At 48.0% G+C, this 18,811-nt stretch overlaps 1 protein-coding gene across 1 annotated transcript in view; it reads left to right on the top strand.

Annotated features, from left to right (window-relative positions):
* Positions 1–2,476, top strand: part of LOC104402469 (paired box protein Pax-5-like) — a gene marked incomplete at its 3' end in the record, with an annotated part of 48,607 nt that extends 46,131 nt beyond the window's left edge. Inside the window, exon 4 of the mRNA XM_010010355.1 lies at positions 2,375–2,476. Within this exon, the coding sequence (XP_010008657.1) occupies positions 2,375–2,476 (102 nt within the window). The remainder of the gene's footprint in view (positions 1–2,374) is intronic.
* Positions 2,477–18,811: the final 16,335 nt, after the last annotated feature.

The raw sequence follows: 18,811 nt of genomic DNA, 5'->3' as shown, positions 1-18,811 counted from the left end.
GAAGAGCGGCGGTATCCATTCCTTGGTCTATAGAGGGTTCCAGGATGCCAGCATGGAGCTCAGGCTGTGAGATGCTCTTTTGCATTAGGGATAGCCCATAGTCAAGGGCCAGTGCTCCCTGCCAGTGCTGAGGGGAACTTTGTTTCTGCAATCAAATTTAAGTAGACTCCAGATACTTTTGCCCTCTCCAGGCTGTAGAGATGATGTAATCAGAGCTTAATTTTGTGTGGGAGAGAAGGAAGCAGGGCAGTGACAAGGGGAGAATGTTTTAATCTAAAAGAGCCATTTTCTGCCTGCATTGAATAATTAGAATTCATGATGCCCTTCCGTAAGGGATCTGGCTTCCCCTTAGAACTGGAGAGCAAATTAATCAATTGTTTGGAACCTTAAATTCTTTCAGAATGTGGGTACACCATAAACATTCTGTAGGAAGGGCCTGAGAGGAATAGCACATGTCCTGATTTGTGGATGCAGATCACTGAGGAAAGTGGGGCATGTGCTGAGAGATCACTGCAGCAATGCCTACATGCCAGGCACTGACAGAGTGTTGTGACATGGACTCGTTTGTCTGGTGGGATGGTGGGGGAAGCAGCCTTCGTGGCCATGACCCAGGAGTGGTGAGCTGCAATTTGCAATAACCACATTCCTGTCTCTCATCTCATCAGATGAGGTCTCATTTCTTTGGAGATAAGGAAAAAAAGAAATATTTTTTAATTTTTATTTTTAGATCAGTTGGAAATGAAACTTTGCCAACCAAAGAAGTAAAAAACTGGGTTTGCCTTATAGGAAAATACTCAGTTTCAACTTCTCCAAGCTCTAGAGATTTGGAAAAAAACCCCAACTGCTGTCATAAAATCAAATTCCTACACAAAACAATTTGAACATGAGAATCCATGCACTTCTTCTTGTTAGTGGCACTAAAACTGGCTAAGTCACCTAACTTTTCTTGTTGATGTAAGATGCCATGTTTTGAGGAAGGAACCTGTACTCATAGTGATTTTTGCCCAGCTAATGAGCTGGTTTTAGCCAACAGCATCTTGGAGCTTGTTAGGGCCCAGGTGGTCTCCTCCTGGTCTCCCTGCCACTTGGCAGGATGGCCTGGGCGCTGGCAGTGCCACCCCATGCTCGGGTGGTGGATCGGGCACATCACCATAGCAGAGCGGTGTCTTGAGCACTGTGTATGATGCTGCTGGGAGAGGATAGTGGCATCTCTGTCCAGCTGCAGACTCAGCTGTGGCATCCCAGGGTAGATGCTAACAGCATCTGAGTACTCTGTGAAAGCAACTTATCCTTGGATAACTTATTCAAGGATGCTGTGGGAGTCCAGTAGACCATGAGTGGATTCCCCATGATTGTCCTCCCTGCTGGGGTTTCAGAAGCATTCCTTTGGTCTCCAGGCAGACCACCTGTGGCCACAGCAGTGTTTTCCCTGAAATCCTGCTGTGGCAGCTGCGGGCTGTGGGAATGGCAGCTATCCTCTGATTCCCATATGGGTGCAGGATCTTTACAGGGTTGGGATGTTACTTCTGCAGCACTTTGTGATGCACCTCCTGTCTTCATTCTGGGGACAGCAACATGTGGGAGCTGTGCCTGGAGCGGGGTGCAGGAAGGGGACCTTGACTCCTGAGTCCAGGGGAAGAGGGAGATAAGGGACACTCCACTGCCTGTTTTCTGTGGGGTTCCATTTCTATTGAAGACCTGTGGGTATGTGAATAAAGACATGTTTCTGCAGTCTAAGAATGCTACATCAGGCTGTGTCTGTGAATCTTACCCTTCTTCTGGCACCACAGCAAACTATATTGTTAACTGTCTTCAAGTCTCAATGTCTTGTGTTTAGGTTTTGGTTTTTGGTTTTTGTGGTGTTTTTTTGTTTTGTTGGTTGTTGGTTTGTTGTGGTTTTGTTTGTTTGTTTGTTTTTTAACTGGCTTTAATGAGAAATAAAAACAATATCCTGCATTGTATTTAGATCTCTGCAAACAATTCAGCCCATGCACTGTGATTTTCTGGAGAGTTTTCTGGGAAAGTGCCATTAAGATCAGCGTTACTTCACATTTTGTTGTTTCTGACTTTACAAATCTGAGCTTTAGAGGAACTTGGGAATAGGGGTGAGCAGCCAGAGTTCAGGCAGGCACATTCCTTTCCTACAGGGCTCTGCTCTTCCCCTTCCCATCTCTCACTTCATCAGAGGTTTGTGGCAGCTTCTAGAGAAAGCAAAACTGTGCCTGCCCTCCCTGCCAGGCTGGAAATCCCACACTGGTCCTTGGCTGAGTGGTGATGACAAATGCATGGCTGTGTTCTGGGCATCTGGGGAGATGTAAAACCATGTCCGCTCGTCGTGATGCTCACATGGTGATTTGTTGGTTTGATTCTTCAGGTCGTGAGCTGGCAAGCACAACGCTCCCAGGATACCCTCCACATGTCCCTCCTGCCGGACAGGGCAGCTACTCTGCTCCAGCACTGACAGGAATGGTGCCTGGTGAGTGTTCAAAGTGGAGGGGGATGGGAGGGTGGAAAACAAAAGGGAAGGAAAAAGACATCCTTTCAGGAGAAGAGCATGGCACTCTGTGGATGCTATGTGCGAGGTGAGCACAAGGCAGAAGCCACAGGGCTGGAGGGGAAGGCAAGGTGTGAAGCAGTCCTGAGTGAAGGAAGACCAGGCTCCCCAGTGGAGGATGTGATTCAGCTGGTGGACTGCCCAAGCAAATCATTTGGACTGGCTGAAAGAACCCCCATCCTCCCTTCTCTGGAGCCTGGGAATCGCTCCATTTTGGACCATGCTGGGCGCTTACCATTTGACACAGGTTTTGCTGGACCCCACCTGTTTCCTCTGAACACATCATGTCCCTCTGTGTTGTCCTACTGCTGAGGTTGCTGGTCCTTGGGGGCTGGACATGTCCTGACCTCCACATTTCTGTGCGCAAATCTGTGCCCATCTGGTTGTCTCCCAGGGGATGCTGACTTGTCCTCAGGACACTGTATGTCTGTAATTTCCTTCCCCTTTAGAGCCATTCAGTGAGAAAGCATGTGTGGTGTGAGCCAGCTGGTGGCCAGCACTTGCCTGTGTGGCCAGTGGGAGTGGAGGGGTGGGCAGAGCAGGGTCTGCAGGCACATAACATCACAGGTGCAGCTGTCGGCCACTGGGTGTGGATCAGTGCATGACAAAGGGTAGGATATCAGGGTGCTGACAGAGCCCAGTGGTGGGAGCACAGGGCTTGCTCCTGCCCCGGTGGTGGAGCCCGTCAGATATTGATGGAAATGAGCACATTTATTTCAGCTTGAAAGAACTGCTGGAATTTCTTCCCAAGCTCTGCCACTTTTGGTCTGGTTGTGACTGACACTACTGGTATGAGGGAAAGCACAAATACTTATGTTAAAAGTTATTAATTTGGCCCCTAAGGATCATATGATTTGAAAAGTGGTGATAACTTGGGAATTCGTTCTCTTTCCCCTCTTGCTTCCCAAGCACTTCAGGTCATTTGAGCCAGCTTAGGGTCGGATTGTTACTTGTTCTGGGAAGTAACATGGTTCCGGGAGGTGGTGATTTATTAAAAAATCCCTGTAATAGGAAAGTGGGAATTGGTGCCTGATATGATGTTCAGGCCCTTTCAGGGTTAGTCTTTGTTACCAGCTTTGATTATGTTCTGCAAATTGGGTTCTACCAGATCACCAAGTTAAGAAAAAAAATCATCCCTTTATGTATGTATTAATTAGAGTTAGAAATTGTCTATGGAAGTTAGATCATAGGTTGTTTAGAAATCAATTTTTACACATGAAGTAACCTCAGAAAGAGCTGCTGAGGAGTTGTCAGATGCAGTTTGTGAGAAGTAAGAATAAAAAGGGAACACCTGAAGGCAAGCCTTGTTTGAAAAGAGCATGAGGTTTGGTCCTTGTTTCATGCCATTTCTCATGGCCACATGCACACAGACACCATATTGGTATGTTTTTTCTATCCTCAGCCAGGCCTGCCTGACTGCGATGGCACAGCTGGCTGTTCAAGTTGGATGAAGATAGGAACTTGCATCAACTCTTCAGCACAGCTGCCAGCTCAATTGGTTGTGCCCATGTTGGAGGGGCACACATCCTGCCCTGCTGGTCCCCTTCTTCTCCCATCCAGTCTCTCCTGGACTGGTTCTTCACTGACGCCCTGAGTTCTCCCTCGCTCCAGGAGTATCCTCCTGCTGAGACTGAGCATCTGAAAGCCTGTGTGCATTGGATGTTGTCATTCGTGGCAAAGGCGGAGATTTAAAGGAATTCAGAAACATTGTGGGACTCTATAGCCTTCTTTCAGAGCACCTTTCACTGAAAACCCAGCTGTGAGCCCTAGTATCTCTTGTTCAATTTTTTGGGAGCTACCAGCTCTTCAGGAGCAGCTGCCAGGGATGGCAAAACTGCAGGATATGGGGTGGTGCTAGGTGGTGCTCAGCTGGAGGGAGTGCAGTGAGGGTTTGGTGATAAAGAGTCATCTGAGATGATTTTCCCTGGTAATAGATTTTATTTTTAACTACACATAGAATTGTGTGACCCATTATATTGAATAACTGCACTGTTCCTCTCTCTGGTTCCTTTAATAACAACCTTCTGCTCCAGCTAGTGTGAAGGTCAGCTGCAATTCCTGTAGGTTCTCCTTCCCATGTAAGTGAGAATTTGCTAACTAGCATCCAAAATACCTTCTCAGTCCTTCTTTGGCTCCTGTCCTTTGCAGGACCAGTTTCAGAGCCTTGCTAGAGAAACCACTACAGCCCCCAGGGGATTGACCATGAAGCAGATGATGGATCCTGTCTGGTGCTGTAGGCACATCCCTGCTTGTTCCAAAATGGACAGATCTCCATGCCTGAGCAAGGGTGCATGTTTGGTGTACCGCATCTCAGGGATTCATTTCATGACCTGCCATTGCCTTGTTGTAGTTTTCGGAGCCTCTGCTAGAAATGTGCTTCCTTGATAAGATTTTTAATTGTTAGCCATGAATTTCTGCTCATAATTAGGTAATTGTGTGCTTTAAGTGCTTAGAGACGTTAGAGAAATGTATACATGATAAGACATAGGCGGTGTTTTGTTGCATGCTTGTTGCTGCTGCCATCGCTTGTGCTGCTCTGGGTAAACCTGTCCCTCAGTGCACTGCTGGTGTTTGTCCTGCATCTATTGGGGTCTGTGGCATGCCTGTGGGGCTGGAGAGACTGTCCAGCTCTCTGGCATTTCCAGGATGGAAGCGGGAGCTGTGTGGATTAAGCTTCTTGCTCTGTGCTTACTTCTCCTCTGGCTTCCCTACTGTTCATCTGAACAGGAGAGGCTTCTTCCCCCAATATCCCTGGGTCCTTCCCTGCCTCTTCCAGAGACAAGAACACACACAGAAACCTGACACCACGGCATCTCCATGCCTGGCACAAACACCTGGTCCATGCTCTCAGGTCTCCCTTCCTTCCCTACAAAAACAGGGACTTGTGTTATGAACAGGGAATTTCCTTTTTTATGTGGCTTGTGAATGTTTATGCTGGCACAGAGAATAAATTTTTCTAAAGGAAGCAAACAAGCAAACACATGGCTTCAATTTCAGCCCAGAGCTTTATGATCTGAGAGCTGCATCACTTGAGGCTCCCATAAATGTAGTGCTTCTGCACATCACTGGCCCAGCATGCTTCTCCTGCCTTTTGGTGGCTGTCACCCCATAGAGGTGACCAGAGAGGTAGTGCAGATCCAGCAGACCACAGTGCTCTGGCAGCACAGGGTACAGTGAAGTGCTGCAGCGTGGACACATGGGCAGGTAGATGGCTGGCTGGTCAAGCTTAAAGATGGTGGTTAATGCTGTAATGCCACTGTGCTGCAGGGTATGGGCAGGGATCTGCCCTGGTCAGCACCTTCATCCAGAGCAAGGAGGGAGCACACTGTGTCAGGTTTTCAGATGCTGCCAAACTGAAGAATGCTGTCAGTGTGCTCCAGGGTAGGGCTGTCACATAGAGGTACCTTGGCAGGCTGGAAGGAGCATGAAATTCAACCAGGGCAAACATAAAATCCTGCATCAGGGAAGGGAGGACTTCGCAACAAAACTGGCTGCCAGAGAGACTCTGGGCATGTGGTCAGACTGGGAGCTGAGCAGTGTGCCCTGGTGATGAAGACAAGCAGCAGCATCTTAGTGAGGAGCTGGAGGGCAGGAATTACCCCCCTCATTGGCACACTTGGGCTCACAGTGGGAATAGTGCCGGTTTGGGTCCCCTAGCACAAAGACACAATAGACATTAAGTTGAAACAAGCAAGATGCAAATTGGGTGTGAGGAAAAGCTTCCAACTATTTCCCCATCAAGAGGGTCCAGCGGTGGAAGAGGTTGCTAGGAGAGACTGTACAGTCTTCATCCTTGAAGGTTTTTCAAGGCCAGGCTGGCTAAGTCCTGAGCATCCTGGTCTGGCCTCTTTGCTGGTTCCACTGTGAGCAGGGTCTAGAGACTTACTAAAGTCCCTTCCGTCCTGAAATGCCCGATCATCCTATGGCTCAATGTTCTGATAATGACTCTGCTGAAAATATACTGCAGAATCAGAAATTTGTATGCTTCTGCCTGGTACTATATCAGAGAGGGACCTGTTCTCCTGTTAACAGCTTATTGACTCCAGTCACTGCAGCCCTGCAGCGTGGGCTCCCAGCTCAGTATCCTCCATCTGCCTGTGCTCCATGTCCAGCTGGCCAGCTCGCCTTCTCGCTGGGAGACCAGGCATGGAAGGGGGAAGGCAGCTGGACCCGGCATAAAATAGGTGGCTACTGGTGAATATTCCTGGACATGTTGGGAGCAGACAGGAGATGGACAGCATCATGTGGCATCTGTCATGGGAAGCCATGGGGTCCTGGAACAGCTGCCACCGGCCCACTGACCTCACCTGTCTGCTGCTGGGGCAAGGGAAGCAGCAGCTGCTGGAGCAGCTTGACCGAAGTGGATACTTGTCTTTAATCCTCATCATCTAGTGGCTTATGCCTTGAAGCATGAGAGTTTATATCCCTTGTAAATGTTTATTTTGCCTAGTGTAGCTCTCTGTATGTTCTTATTATCTATTAAAAAGTTTAATCTATTGATTTCTACTAGATTCGTGGTCTCAGTACCACCTCAGAGCACAGGATCCCACAGGTTAATGAGATGCTATCTGCAGAAATTAGCTCCAATAATTTGGTGTTATTTGTTCACACTGTGACTGTGCCCCTAATATGCTGTCGCTTTAGAAACATGGAGTAGTATTTTCCAGCAGCCTTCCCCTTGTCTCCTGGGAAAAGCAGGCCAGAACAAACTGCATCTTCTCCATCCCATCCAGTACTTGCAGCCTAGTACCTCCCAATTTTGCTTACTTGTTTTTGAAGAGGCAGTCAGTCCCTGGGCTGTTTTGCTCTTCTGATGGAACTGGTGCTGTCACCTGCTTGCAGCTTCTGCTGTCTTTTCTCCCTTTACTACTTCATGTCTGCAGATTTGCCTTTAGGAGCATAGCAGCAGCTATTTGGGAGCATGTCACTGGGAAATGCAGTGTTGGCAGGGATTTACTCTGTGACCAGTGTGGGTGTCCCAGAACCTTTTTTGAAGTGAAGTGTTTGAAAGGGGGCACAGATTCTAAGTGCAATGATCTGCTGGTCATGGACTGTTACTGTATTTCCCTCGCCTCTGAGAAGCTGGACCTTCTCTCCAGCGCTGCTCCTCTGCCTGCATGGGCAATGGTGCACTCCCAGCTGGGGCTGGCATAGTGATGGGAGCCAGCACTGCTTGCCTGGGGTCTTTTCTTGGTTGTCTCTTCCTCCACACACTACCAGCCTGTTTCCAGCACAGAGTCAGGTCTCTCTCCATGCATCACTGCTTCTATCTGTGGGACTTCTCCCAAGACATGTCTGTGGAGGACAGCGGCCATTGGGAAGGGGACAGAGTGGAAGACAGGAGGAGCAGTGCCAGAGCTGCAGCTTGGGTGCCTGCTCTGAGGATCATCATCCCTAGAGCTGTGTCCATTTGGGTCCTGGCTGGGGCCAGGGCAGGGGTCTTATAGAATCATAGAATAGTTAGGGGCTGGGCAGGGGCTTGGGCAAATCGTGCCTATGTCCAGCTTCAGCATCTGCTTGCCCTTGCCGGCAGGTTCCTGATGCTGTGGCTGAGCTGGAGAAAGTTCATCCTCGTAGAGCAGTTATTTTTCACTTAAATACTTATTCCAGTTCTTGTGTTAGAAATGTTGGGACAGCAGCCCCTGCCACCCCTTGGTTTCTGTTTCCCCCTCTTCTCTCTCCCCAGCTCCAGGCACGGACACATCCCTGCCCCCCCATCCTCCTGTCCCCGAGACTGTCATTCACCCTGTCCCTTCCACTCCCACCAGGCCCTGAGCAGCGGGTGACAGGAAAGGGTAGACTGTCCGGAATAGTGATGCTGAAAATATAGTCATTAATGGACTCTTGAAACCCAGATGTCCTTTTTGAACACCAGTAATTTGTTTTTAATGAAAAACCATGCAGTGACCCTGAACAAATGAATTTCCTTTATATGAAGTCTATGTGCAATTACCTTACTAAAGGGACCTGAAAACAGTGACATTCAAAACTGGGCTTTGAAAAGAAAAGCATAAAAAATAGCAGTGGTGCCATTATCAATCTCTTAGCTAGGAGAAGATCCTAGTTCTAATGTTTGAAGCAGAAGGAGATGATATTGGGTAACAAAACACGTGGTTTTCAAATGCATTTTTTCTTGTGGCTAGCAGGTGTAAGTGTGGAGAAGGAGTGAGGTTGTGTGACCTCTCCCTGTTGGGGCTCTTTCTCCCACCTGAGCCTGCAAGGAACAGCACTGTCACTCAGCCGCTTGAGCCCAGCCTGCAGCAAGGGGTGCAGGGGAGCTGGAATGTGAGCTTTGTGGGTGGGAGGCAGCAGTTAGGATATTGAACCTCCAGAATCAAGCCTGCAGGGATTGGTGGGGTTTGGTCCACTCTAGTGCACTGAAGACTTAATTCACAGTTATTTTCATGCATTTGTGATTAGTTCCTGGCTCTGCCTTTGCCAAAGTTTCAACATAGCCTTTTGTAATCTCCTGACATGCAGCAGTAAATATGTGAGAGCAAGGCAGCTGGGAGGTAAAATGCTTAAAAACGGGAAGACAAAGGAAATTACAGTATGTGGGATGACAGAGGGCATCAGTGGCACAGCCTGAACTGGGTTCTCCTCTGATAGACAGCACAAAGCTGGAACTGCTTGGTTACATGGACAGTGATGCTGTTGTGGCTAGTGAGATTGAAAGGAGAATCAGGCCCCTCGTGCTAGAAGGACTGAAAGCAAATGTGGAATAAACCTCAGCATTTCTTTGGTGGAGTGAAAAGTGTGAGGGTTATCTCATTGGAGTCTGGAGGTGACTCTTAAGTCCGTTTACCATCTGCTCCACCTGCTTCATGCTAATATTACGGCAGGGATGTTTATCTCTGCATGGATTATGGGCACTTAATTTTTTTGTGCCAGTATCACCACCTTTTGCAGCCCATGTAGCTCAATCCCAGCCATCACCCAGCATGCCCCAAAACACCTTCACCCTCTGCAGATGCACACAAGAGCACCCTTGACTTCCACCTCCACAGCTGGAAGACCTGCTGCCACAAGACAGAAGTGCTGACAGTTGTCGTGCTCTGGTTAAGTGAATTTACTGTTTTTCTCCAAGTCTAGTGCTGCTCCACAAAGGTGCTTCCCCACCTTAGTGTAATCTTGGAAGACAAATCCCGGAGAAGTTTCATCACATACGATGAAGCAAGTGATGTGCCATCGCAAATAGCTTGGGGCAACACAGGATTGCAAATAAACTGATAAGTTGTTCCCTTAATTAATAATGAAGCAGTTAAGAAAATGGTATGTGTTTAACCACTGCTCGTGTACGCTTTGAATGAGGGTCTGTGAGCATCTTGGAAGCCTGGAGAACTGTTTTGGCGTTCATCTCTCAGAAATGTATTTATCACGATTGCACAGAATATAGGTAGAATTTATATTTTTTTCACTACGATGTTATCAGATATTATTTCATTAAGTTGATTTAGAAATTACACTGGAGAGGGCAAGAAGGTGAGATACTGGGAAGCCAAGAGCCTCTGGATCTGCTGTTCCCAAACTTCACCTTTCCCTTACAGACCTGATCCTCAGCTGGGGTCAGTTAGTTGTGAGCCCTAGCCACCTAGGCTCTCTGCTGCTTCACACCAGCTGAGGATGCGGTCCCAAGTGTCCCATGCTCTGCAGAGCTGGTCCTGTCTGCTCTGCGGGCTCCTTCTGCTCTGGCTGTAATTTCCACCTACTCCTATCAAGGTGAGATGCTGTGCGTATCTAAACATAAGTAAGCAAGACGAAGTGTGTATAAACAAAAGGGTCTGTATTTAGGAGTGAGGAGGAGGAGAGAAAACATACTGTATTGCTCCACACTTTGGAAATGTCTATGCATTTGTAATAACAAAATTACCATAATTTGCTCGTTAACGCAGCTAGATCAGTCAAGCATTGTTCCAAACATGCAGAAGCTGCTTCCTGCTCTAGGTCTGCCAGTGAGTTAAGCAGGATAGAAATTAGCATGCAAATAGCCGTAATTCGGCCGAGCTGTCAGATCCGCATTCAGCTGCTTGTTCCCTTTGAAATCCCTGACAGGAGCGGCTCAGGCAAGCCCACCCTCAAGTAGATTCAGCCAGAAGAGGTACCAAGGGGCACCTCCTGAGTGACAGTTTGGCTACCTTCAGTCAAATCAATCCGTCGTGTCAGCCAGCAGCGGCACGGGCGACTCCGAGGGGGCTGCGGTGCGGGGGGTGCTTTCCAGCCAGACCTTGATGCCGAAATCATCCCTTCCTCACCCCAGGACAGTGCCGGCCTCTGGGGCTCCTGCACCTGAGCAGTGGCCATGGAATAGGGGAGGGCTCTGTTCAGATGCTGATTTTCAAGTTAAGCCATTGTTTGCAGTAAAAAGTGTTGCTGTTGGGGGGGTTTTAGGCTGAGGGATGGAAGCTGCAGTCTGTGGTCATTTCTTCTGGAGCCCTGCCCCGGACTCCTGGCACAGTTTGGCTGAGCTTACGGAGCTCATGGAGCATCAATGTAGAGGATGCTATGCCGGGCACAGAAGCGTGCACCTGACATCAGAGGGATGTTGCCTGTGGCACCATGGCCCCCTGCCACCCTTATTCACGATAAGGACAAGGCTGGAGGCTCTGACCTGATGGCACAGATCTCCATCCTGCATCTCTGGGGGGGAACCATGGGACTTTCCAGTTCCTATCACTGTGCAACAGATGCAGAGGTACCCACAAGAAAACTGGTGGCTGTTCCCCATTGATAGTTCAGTTTTATGATGCACTGCCCTCCTTTAAGGAATGTCAGTGATTATAAAAGAAACAGAATTTAAAAAGCTTTTAAAGCTTTTTCTTTCTGTTTTGGGGTTTGGTTTTGGTGTTTTGGTTTGTTGGTGTTTTTCTGCTTTTGGTTTTTGTTTTTTTTTATGTTACTAAAACTTTTTCTGTCCCCTGCAAGCCCCATTGTGCTGGCAGCTACAACAAACCTGAGTCTCTGCCCTAAAATACCTGGAAATTTGAAGATAAGGCACTTGTAGATGACATGTTAAAAGCTTGCCCTCTGCTCATTCACTGCATTAGCCCTGTAGGACCTGGCATGGGGCTGGTTGGCAGAGCTCACCCTCCACAGTTCACCTTCTCTGAGGCAGCTCTGAAGTTTCCTCTGGGCGTCAAGGACATCCCCTCTGCATGGAGGGGCTGCATAGTGCACTGCTGTCCTCCCCTCTGGGAACACGGGAACAGCTTTACAAAGAGTTTGCTAAAGGGTTGCTGTCTGCTGGCTCTCAGAACCAGTGGCTCCCCAGACAGTGCATCTCTGACGTACTGGCAGTGAAAGCTCAGTGTCCAGCCACAGGTGAGGTATCTTCTGCTGTCCACAGGTCCTCTCCTGTTTGCTCTGCGTTTGTTATTACTGACAGCTGTCCCTTGGTGGAAACACAATAAGAAAAAGCTAACTGTGATTAGAAAGCCACAAAGTCTAAACTAGCTCTTATTTTGGGAAATTTTGGTTTGGATTAGTGAAGAAAAGTGCCAAAAAGCCAGTTAAAGTGCCCTGTATCCTGAGCCATGCACAGGCATTGCTTCCAAGCCTGAAAAGCGTGACTGGAGCTGACCTGGACTGCTTTGTGCACACAAGGCTGAACCCAACCCCACTGCTCATGATGAGGTTTCTCAGAGCAGAGCAACAGCCACGTGAGAGCACTGAAAATGCATCATCATTTCTGAGCATTCAGCTTCTTTATGCTTCTGTCTCCTTGTGTTATGTCGGTACCCAGAGTTTAAAACAACTGGAGATTACAAAAGCATTGCAGTTACGAACAGCAAGTTGCCAGAGGTTTGAGCACTGCAGCGTGCCCAGCATCTGTCACAGCTGCCAGCCGTGATTCAGGCGCTGGAGTGGTTCTGCGCCTCATGTGCTGGGTGCACACGGGAGCCAGATCCATCCGCCAGAATCCATCAGGCTGTTTCCTGACAAACTGTGTTTCATTATGTGCAAGCGCTGAGATCCCTGCAGTAAGCGGAGTGAAAAGCACTTTGTGGCCTGCTGTGTCCATGGGCAGGAGTGTAATGTGGCTGGTGCGTTCTTGTGGCACTGTGCCATGCAAGGAATGCACAGTGTCATTCTGAAGGCAGCAGTCAGTAGCAGGGAGGGGAGAGCAGAGTTCGTATTCCCATCACATCTGAACTCTACAGCCCACCTGTCCAGTGCTTTGTTGTGTGGCAGGTGCTGTGGAGGATACAGTTTCTTTTCTCCTACACGTTAGACCCTGGCTACCCCGTCTGCTGCCCATGCAGAGCACGCCATGAAAAGGCAGCTTCTCGTCTACTGCCCCAAGCCCATGTTTCTGTGTGTGCTGAAAGATATGTCTGGCTCTGGGTGACAGCCTGAGGGGTCCGATATCTGCTCTGCTTCATGGTGTAAGGAAGCACTTTCCAAGTTGTCCTTCAATGAACTAGATGTTTCCTGTTTCTAGCATTTGCTGCTAAAGGATGTCCCATGCAGAATTTTTTGGAGGTTTGTAGCCAATCTCCTGCAGAACATTATTTATAAATTAATCCTTTTTACCACTTGCTGGACTTGCTTTCAAAGGCTGTAGGCTTTATTTCTGTGTGATGATTGTTGTAGGGGGTGTGCTTGCAATTAGGCCTATTTGAACACAGAACATCTGCCCTGAAGTAAACTCCAAAACTCATAACTGATGTTTATGGCATAAATAGAAATTGAGTATTTTGAGAAATTAAGTATTCTTTTTCCAGAAGTTTCTGGACACATTAATACTTTATCTAAACAAGTGCAAATGCCAAAAGATTATAACAGATTGCAGTGCAGTACGATGCAATATAGTATGATCAGTGCAAAAGAAACAAAATGAAAAGTAAACCAAATTAAATGAAAAATTTTAAGCAAAATGGCATGGCTTAGTGAAGACGAGGGAAGGTGCTCCAAGGACAGCATTATTTCCATGGCAGAACTTTCCTCTGAGAACCTATTTTAAAGTGGAGGCTGTCAAACTGTAGGGAGCAGCGTTTATGTTGTGCTGGGACATGCAGGGGTTCACACCTGTGTGTGCACCTAGGCAGGTGTGAACCCCTGCATAGGGTGTGCAGGTGGGAAGATCCTGAGAACATGTCTCCCACATGCCTTGCTCATGGGCTCTCTGGCTGTGCTGGGAGAAGAGGGAGAGCCTGGATGGGGAGGTGGGAAGTCTCCAGAAAGAAAGATGTATTTGCTTATTTCTCGCATCAAATACAGCACTGGGGCATTTTGACTGCAAGTCATCCCTCACCTGTGACTGGATCAGGCTTTGCACTGACTGCAGAGTAAACCAGGAAATTTAAATGTAACCCCCTTAATTCCTACACAAAAAGACTTAACAGCATTCTGGTCCCACCTCAACGTCTGTTTAGTAGCCGATGCACTGAATCTTGTCAGTCTCGGGTAGCAGCAGCAAAGGTTGCTTTGTAACACGGACTCTTTGTCATAGAATAAATAACTTCCAAGTGTACACAGATACTTTACTTGCATGAAGAGGTGTGCATGGACTCCACAGTGGGGGATGAGCAGGATCAGCTCTTCTTCCCAGATGGAAGAAAGACTGATTGCTGTGGTGGTGAGAGGTGTGGGCATGGGGTGATGATGCTGCCCTGTCTTCTTTACCTGCTACCAGCCTCCTGCAGCACAAAGGAGCCACCTCAGCCCAGTCTATCTAGTCATCAGTCTTGCATGTTTATTAAAGTCAGGAAACATAATGCCAGCCCAGCATGTCAATGAGGACTCTGGTCCTGTGGAGGGTGCCCTAGGCTGCTGGGACATGTGGGGAGCCATAGGTCCACCATGGGATGTGCCATGGCAGCCGTGGTGTCCTCAGGCACCAGCCTGCTACGTGTGGGAGGAGAAAAACCCCATCCATCATCCCTTTCCCACCATGTCTTCTCTTCCTCGGCACAACTTTTGGCTGATTCAGCTGGATCAGGCCATCAGCTGCAGACAGTACTTGGAAATGGCTTTGGCTACAGAATGTTTGCCACCAGAGCGTCCATCCTGCTGGAGGATCAAGCTGCTGTACTCCCAGATTGACCTGAGATAGGCTGACAAGTTTTTTCTCTGCATTAAAAAGATGACTGTAACGTGGATGTGGTGTAAAACCAAAGTGGTGCTGTGAAAATCAAGTGAGAAATTATCTGTCTTCTGTCACTCAGGCATTCATTTGCATTGTGTTTGGTGTCAGAAAGAAAAACTTGACATCCCTGCTGGGGCCATGTCTCTGTATTTCAGAGCTCGCACAACCTCCTTGTGATGACAGAAAGAACCAGATGGGGAAAGCAGACCCTGCTGATGTGCTAATGCACCAGTCCAGGGGTGGCTGAAGCCTAGAGTCCAGCTGAAGGAAGCAGGCAGAAGTGCTAGGATGCTGAGGTTTTGAGTGGTTCAGCTGGGAGTGCTCATGCATGCAGGAGGTTTGTGTGAGGACAAGAGACTTTTCTGCCATCAAAGGTGCTGCCTTGGTGGCAGAAAGGGCAGGATGTGGCCTAATATAGCTGGAGTTGTTGGACTGGTCCCAGCTGAGCGATGGCTGGCCCCTGGCATGGTCTGACATTGTCACTGAGGCTGGGGACAGCGATGGGATGCCTGAGAAGACGCTGGGAAGATGCTCCCTCAAGCATGCAGGCACTTTCCTGCCCCCATTAACACCTGTGTTTGCAGATAATTGAAGACTGCTTCCATGTCAGCAGCAGCATACATTTATCAAGCTACCAAAATGCTTAATTTCCAGACTTCACCATTTCCACACTGCCGCTACATTATTATGACTTGTAACATTATATCTGCTTCTGTTACTAGCTAAATTACTTGTGTAATTCCTGGAAATAACTACTTACTACATTATCATTATGAAGGCTGAAATTATAAAAAAGGCTAAAGTCAGGATGAAGCATAGAGTGGAATATTCTCGTCTGAACCAAAGGCAACATTTCCATTACATAGTTTCGAGAATTTCATCCCATGAGATAATTCTTGGTACTTTCTATACTAATTTAGGATGAAACCCAGAACGCCTGATACTTCCTGCAAGACAGAAGTTTTCCTTTTCATCCCACCTGCTCTACCAGCTGGTCAGTCCTGAGCAGAGAAGGTGAAATGGTGCCTACCCTTACATGTTGTTGGGCTGCAGAGGCGCAGATCTGTGCAGGAGAGCCTGGGCACAAGATCAGGGAGTGAGTAAACACCCTGCATGGATGGAGGGCACTCCATGCCCCTCGTCCCCTCTGTGTCCCTTGTCTGCTCTGTGCCCCTCGCTTTTCCTGGAAATGGGGTGGAATGAGGCTTTGCGAAGGACGCAGGCAGCCCTGCAGCCCGGGCGTGGGGACAGCAATGAGCTGGTCTGGGGCGAGCAGCTGCAGCAACTAGCACAGAGAGGCACTGCATTGCCAGCCTCATGTCTGGCAGTGGTGGTGCTAAGGCTCTGTGCACCAAGTGTGGCTCGCGGGGCTTGGTGTTGCCAGTGGTGCAGCTTGATGCTGCTGGGCCCATCTGGGGTCCCAACAGGTTGTGCGCTGGTGGCTGGTGGGAGAGAGAAGGGGCAAATTCCTCATCATCATTAATTGCAGTGCCATCTTCTACGCAGAAGAGTTGGGCAGTTGTCCTCCTGGTAGAGGGAGATAAATCTCTCCTAATGCAGTTCCAATATGGTTGCTCTGTGTCACCACCTACCTTTGTTGTATTAAAGTTAAATACCTTTGTGTACAAAAGTTTAAAGAGCATAGCTAAAACCTATGTGGTTGTAGTAATTGCAGCTGTAAATCTTTTTGTCATCCTGCAAAGACTAGGTAAGGTATTTCATAAATATGTCAGAAGCAGCATTAAAATTTTATGGCAGGCAGCACAGGTCGAGAATAGTACAGTGACTTCACAGCAAGGTATGTCCACCTTAACCCACAACTCATTAGTCACTGATGGTATTTCTGTGCCTTGTAGCTTCTTGGAAATGAGGTAGTGTTACAAAAATCTGCATGTTACTGTTTCCTTAAAATATTACATCCTACTCAGAACCGTTAAAATTGTACATCTTTAAGCAGGTGCTAGTTAATATAAAGATAATATAAGGGGGAAATGCTGTCCAATATGTATGATCATATAATTATATACGACCTTCATTAGAAGTTAATTGGCAGTCTTGATGGGGCAGAGAACTTTGGAGAGACCATCTGTATGCAACCAAGTGCCTTACAGCCACAACTGCAATAAACTTCTGCTTGGCTGATATGCAGGAAAAATGAGCCAGTGTACAGGCTAATTTCCTTTTGAAATCACATGTGTGAAAGTTTGGGTAGTGGTTGCACCTAGACTGTTCATTGAAGGGTTGATCAGTGACTGCAAGATGTTAAAGACATGAGTGGGATGTGCTTTTTATGAGTGTAAATGTGCTGGTGGAAGGGGTAACAGATGATAATGTGATCTATTGATCCACTGGATTATTACATTGGATTTACCAGTGGATTTACAAGCCTATTTTTCCCTATGTATGTATACATACCTGTGCACGTGCGTCAGCAGATTTCCGTCAGTGTGTCTGCCTGCACCAGTGGGCTGCATTTCTGCACGTGCACCCTTGATGCTTCCAGGAGGAAGCTGCTGCTGATGGCATGGTCCCCAGCATCCCAGGAAAACACTGCCTGAGCTTGCTGGTGGTGGCAGGCTCCCTGGTACCCTAGCTAGTGGATCCAAGTGCGAAGCCCTGCCTGCTAATGGAGCAGACCCCATGCCCCTGCTCGAACCTGGATTGTGCCCCTAGCATCACTTTGGCCATCCAGGTGGGTTGCTGTGGAAGCGTCTGTACGTAACTGAACAGGAAGGACATAGGAAGCATTTTGTGGTTCCAGCTGGTTGTTCCGGTTGTTCACGGTTCGTTTAGGTTTGTTGGGGGAGGGTATTGCAAGTGCTCAGCCACAGAAGCAGAGTGCTGCTTACGCTGCTAGCCATGGTGATTAACAGTTACCACCACATTTCCTGGCTGTTCTTTCAGTGTTACAGACGTTGTCTAATTAATTCTGAGGCATTAACAGCACTGCCTGGGATTCCATGAATGTCCGGGTACTTGTGGCTGGCTGGACTGTTGCAGCTCCAGGGGCTCTATCTTGGCTAGAGCTGGATGAAATTCTTGACATAATATTACTACATTGTGTTTAAACAGTAAGTGTAGAGGGCTTAGTGCTCTAAGAACTTGCTGTTCATCAGGGGTTTGGGTTTGTTTTTTTTTCATTTTAAATCAAGAAGTGAAGATTTTGTTCCATGTAAGGAAAGTTTTCTTCTTACATGAAATATATTTGTGAGGGCTGTTCTTTTGCTGAAAACTTTCACTTCCAATTCCATCCTCAAAAAAAAAAAAAATTGTACAGAAGGCATTTCCCCTTTTCCATTTATTAGTGCTTTATTCACTTCTTTCTGTAGAAATAGATAAATTGCTGGATACAACACCAGATAAGCAGGGATCCTCTGACTAGGAGCAGCTTCCCATTTTGATGTGGAGGATATCAGGCACAGTGAAGAGCAGCTTCCTCTTTTCAGAACAGCTTATTGAAGAGGTTTTCCAAACTGGGATTTTTCAGTGCCCTTGGGAAATGTTTCTTTTTCATTAAAGCTCCTTCCAACCACAAACCATGCTGGCGCTGGCACTGTGCAAGCTCAGGGGCTCGTGGTGCTGAGCCTCCTCCTGTCATAGAATGATAGAAGCAACCAGGTTAGAAAAGACCTTTAAGATCATCAAGTCCAACCATTACCCCACCACTGCCAAGGCCTCCACTAACCCATGTCACTAAGGGCCTCGTCTACATGGTTTGGGAACACTTCCAGGGACGGTGACTCACCACTGCCCTCGGCAGCCTGTTCCAATGCCTGACCGCCCTCTCAGCGATTTTTCCCAATATCCAGTCTAAACATCCCCCCACCCCGGCGCAGCTTGAGACCATTACCTTTTATGCTATCATTTGTTACTTGAGAGAAGAGACCAGCCACCTCCTAGTTCCATCCTTCTTTCAAGTAGTTGTAGAGAGCGGTAAGATCCCCCCGCGAGCTATCTTCAAATCTATGCCCCGCCAGGTCTCTCAGCCGTTCCTCACTACCCTTTGCCTCCAGTCCCTTCACCAGCTCCGTTGCCCTTCTCTGGACGCGAAAAAACCTTTATTTCATCCCTCAGAAAGCTCCTAACGCCACATCTTCCCCTGCTCCCCTCAAGCACCAGCAGCACCACTCAGGCACACACCCGCTTTCCCCCAAGGCAGCGCCAGGCCTATG

The sequence above is a fragment of the Nestor notabilis genome, unplaced genomic scaffold, assembly GCF_000696875.1.
Source record: "Nestor notabilis isolate BGI_N333 unplaced genomic scaffold, ASM69687v1 scaffold11332, whole genome shotgun sequence".
Taxonomy (NCBI): domain Eukaryota; kingdom Metazoa; phylum Chordata; class Aves; order Psittaciformes; family Psittacidae; genus Nestor; species Nestor notabilis.
This window is presented reverse-complemented; position numbering and strand designations above follow the sequence as displayed.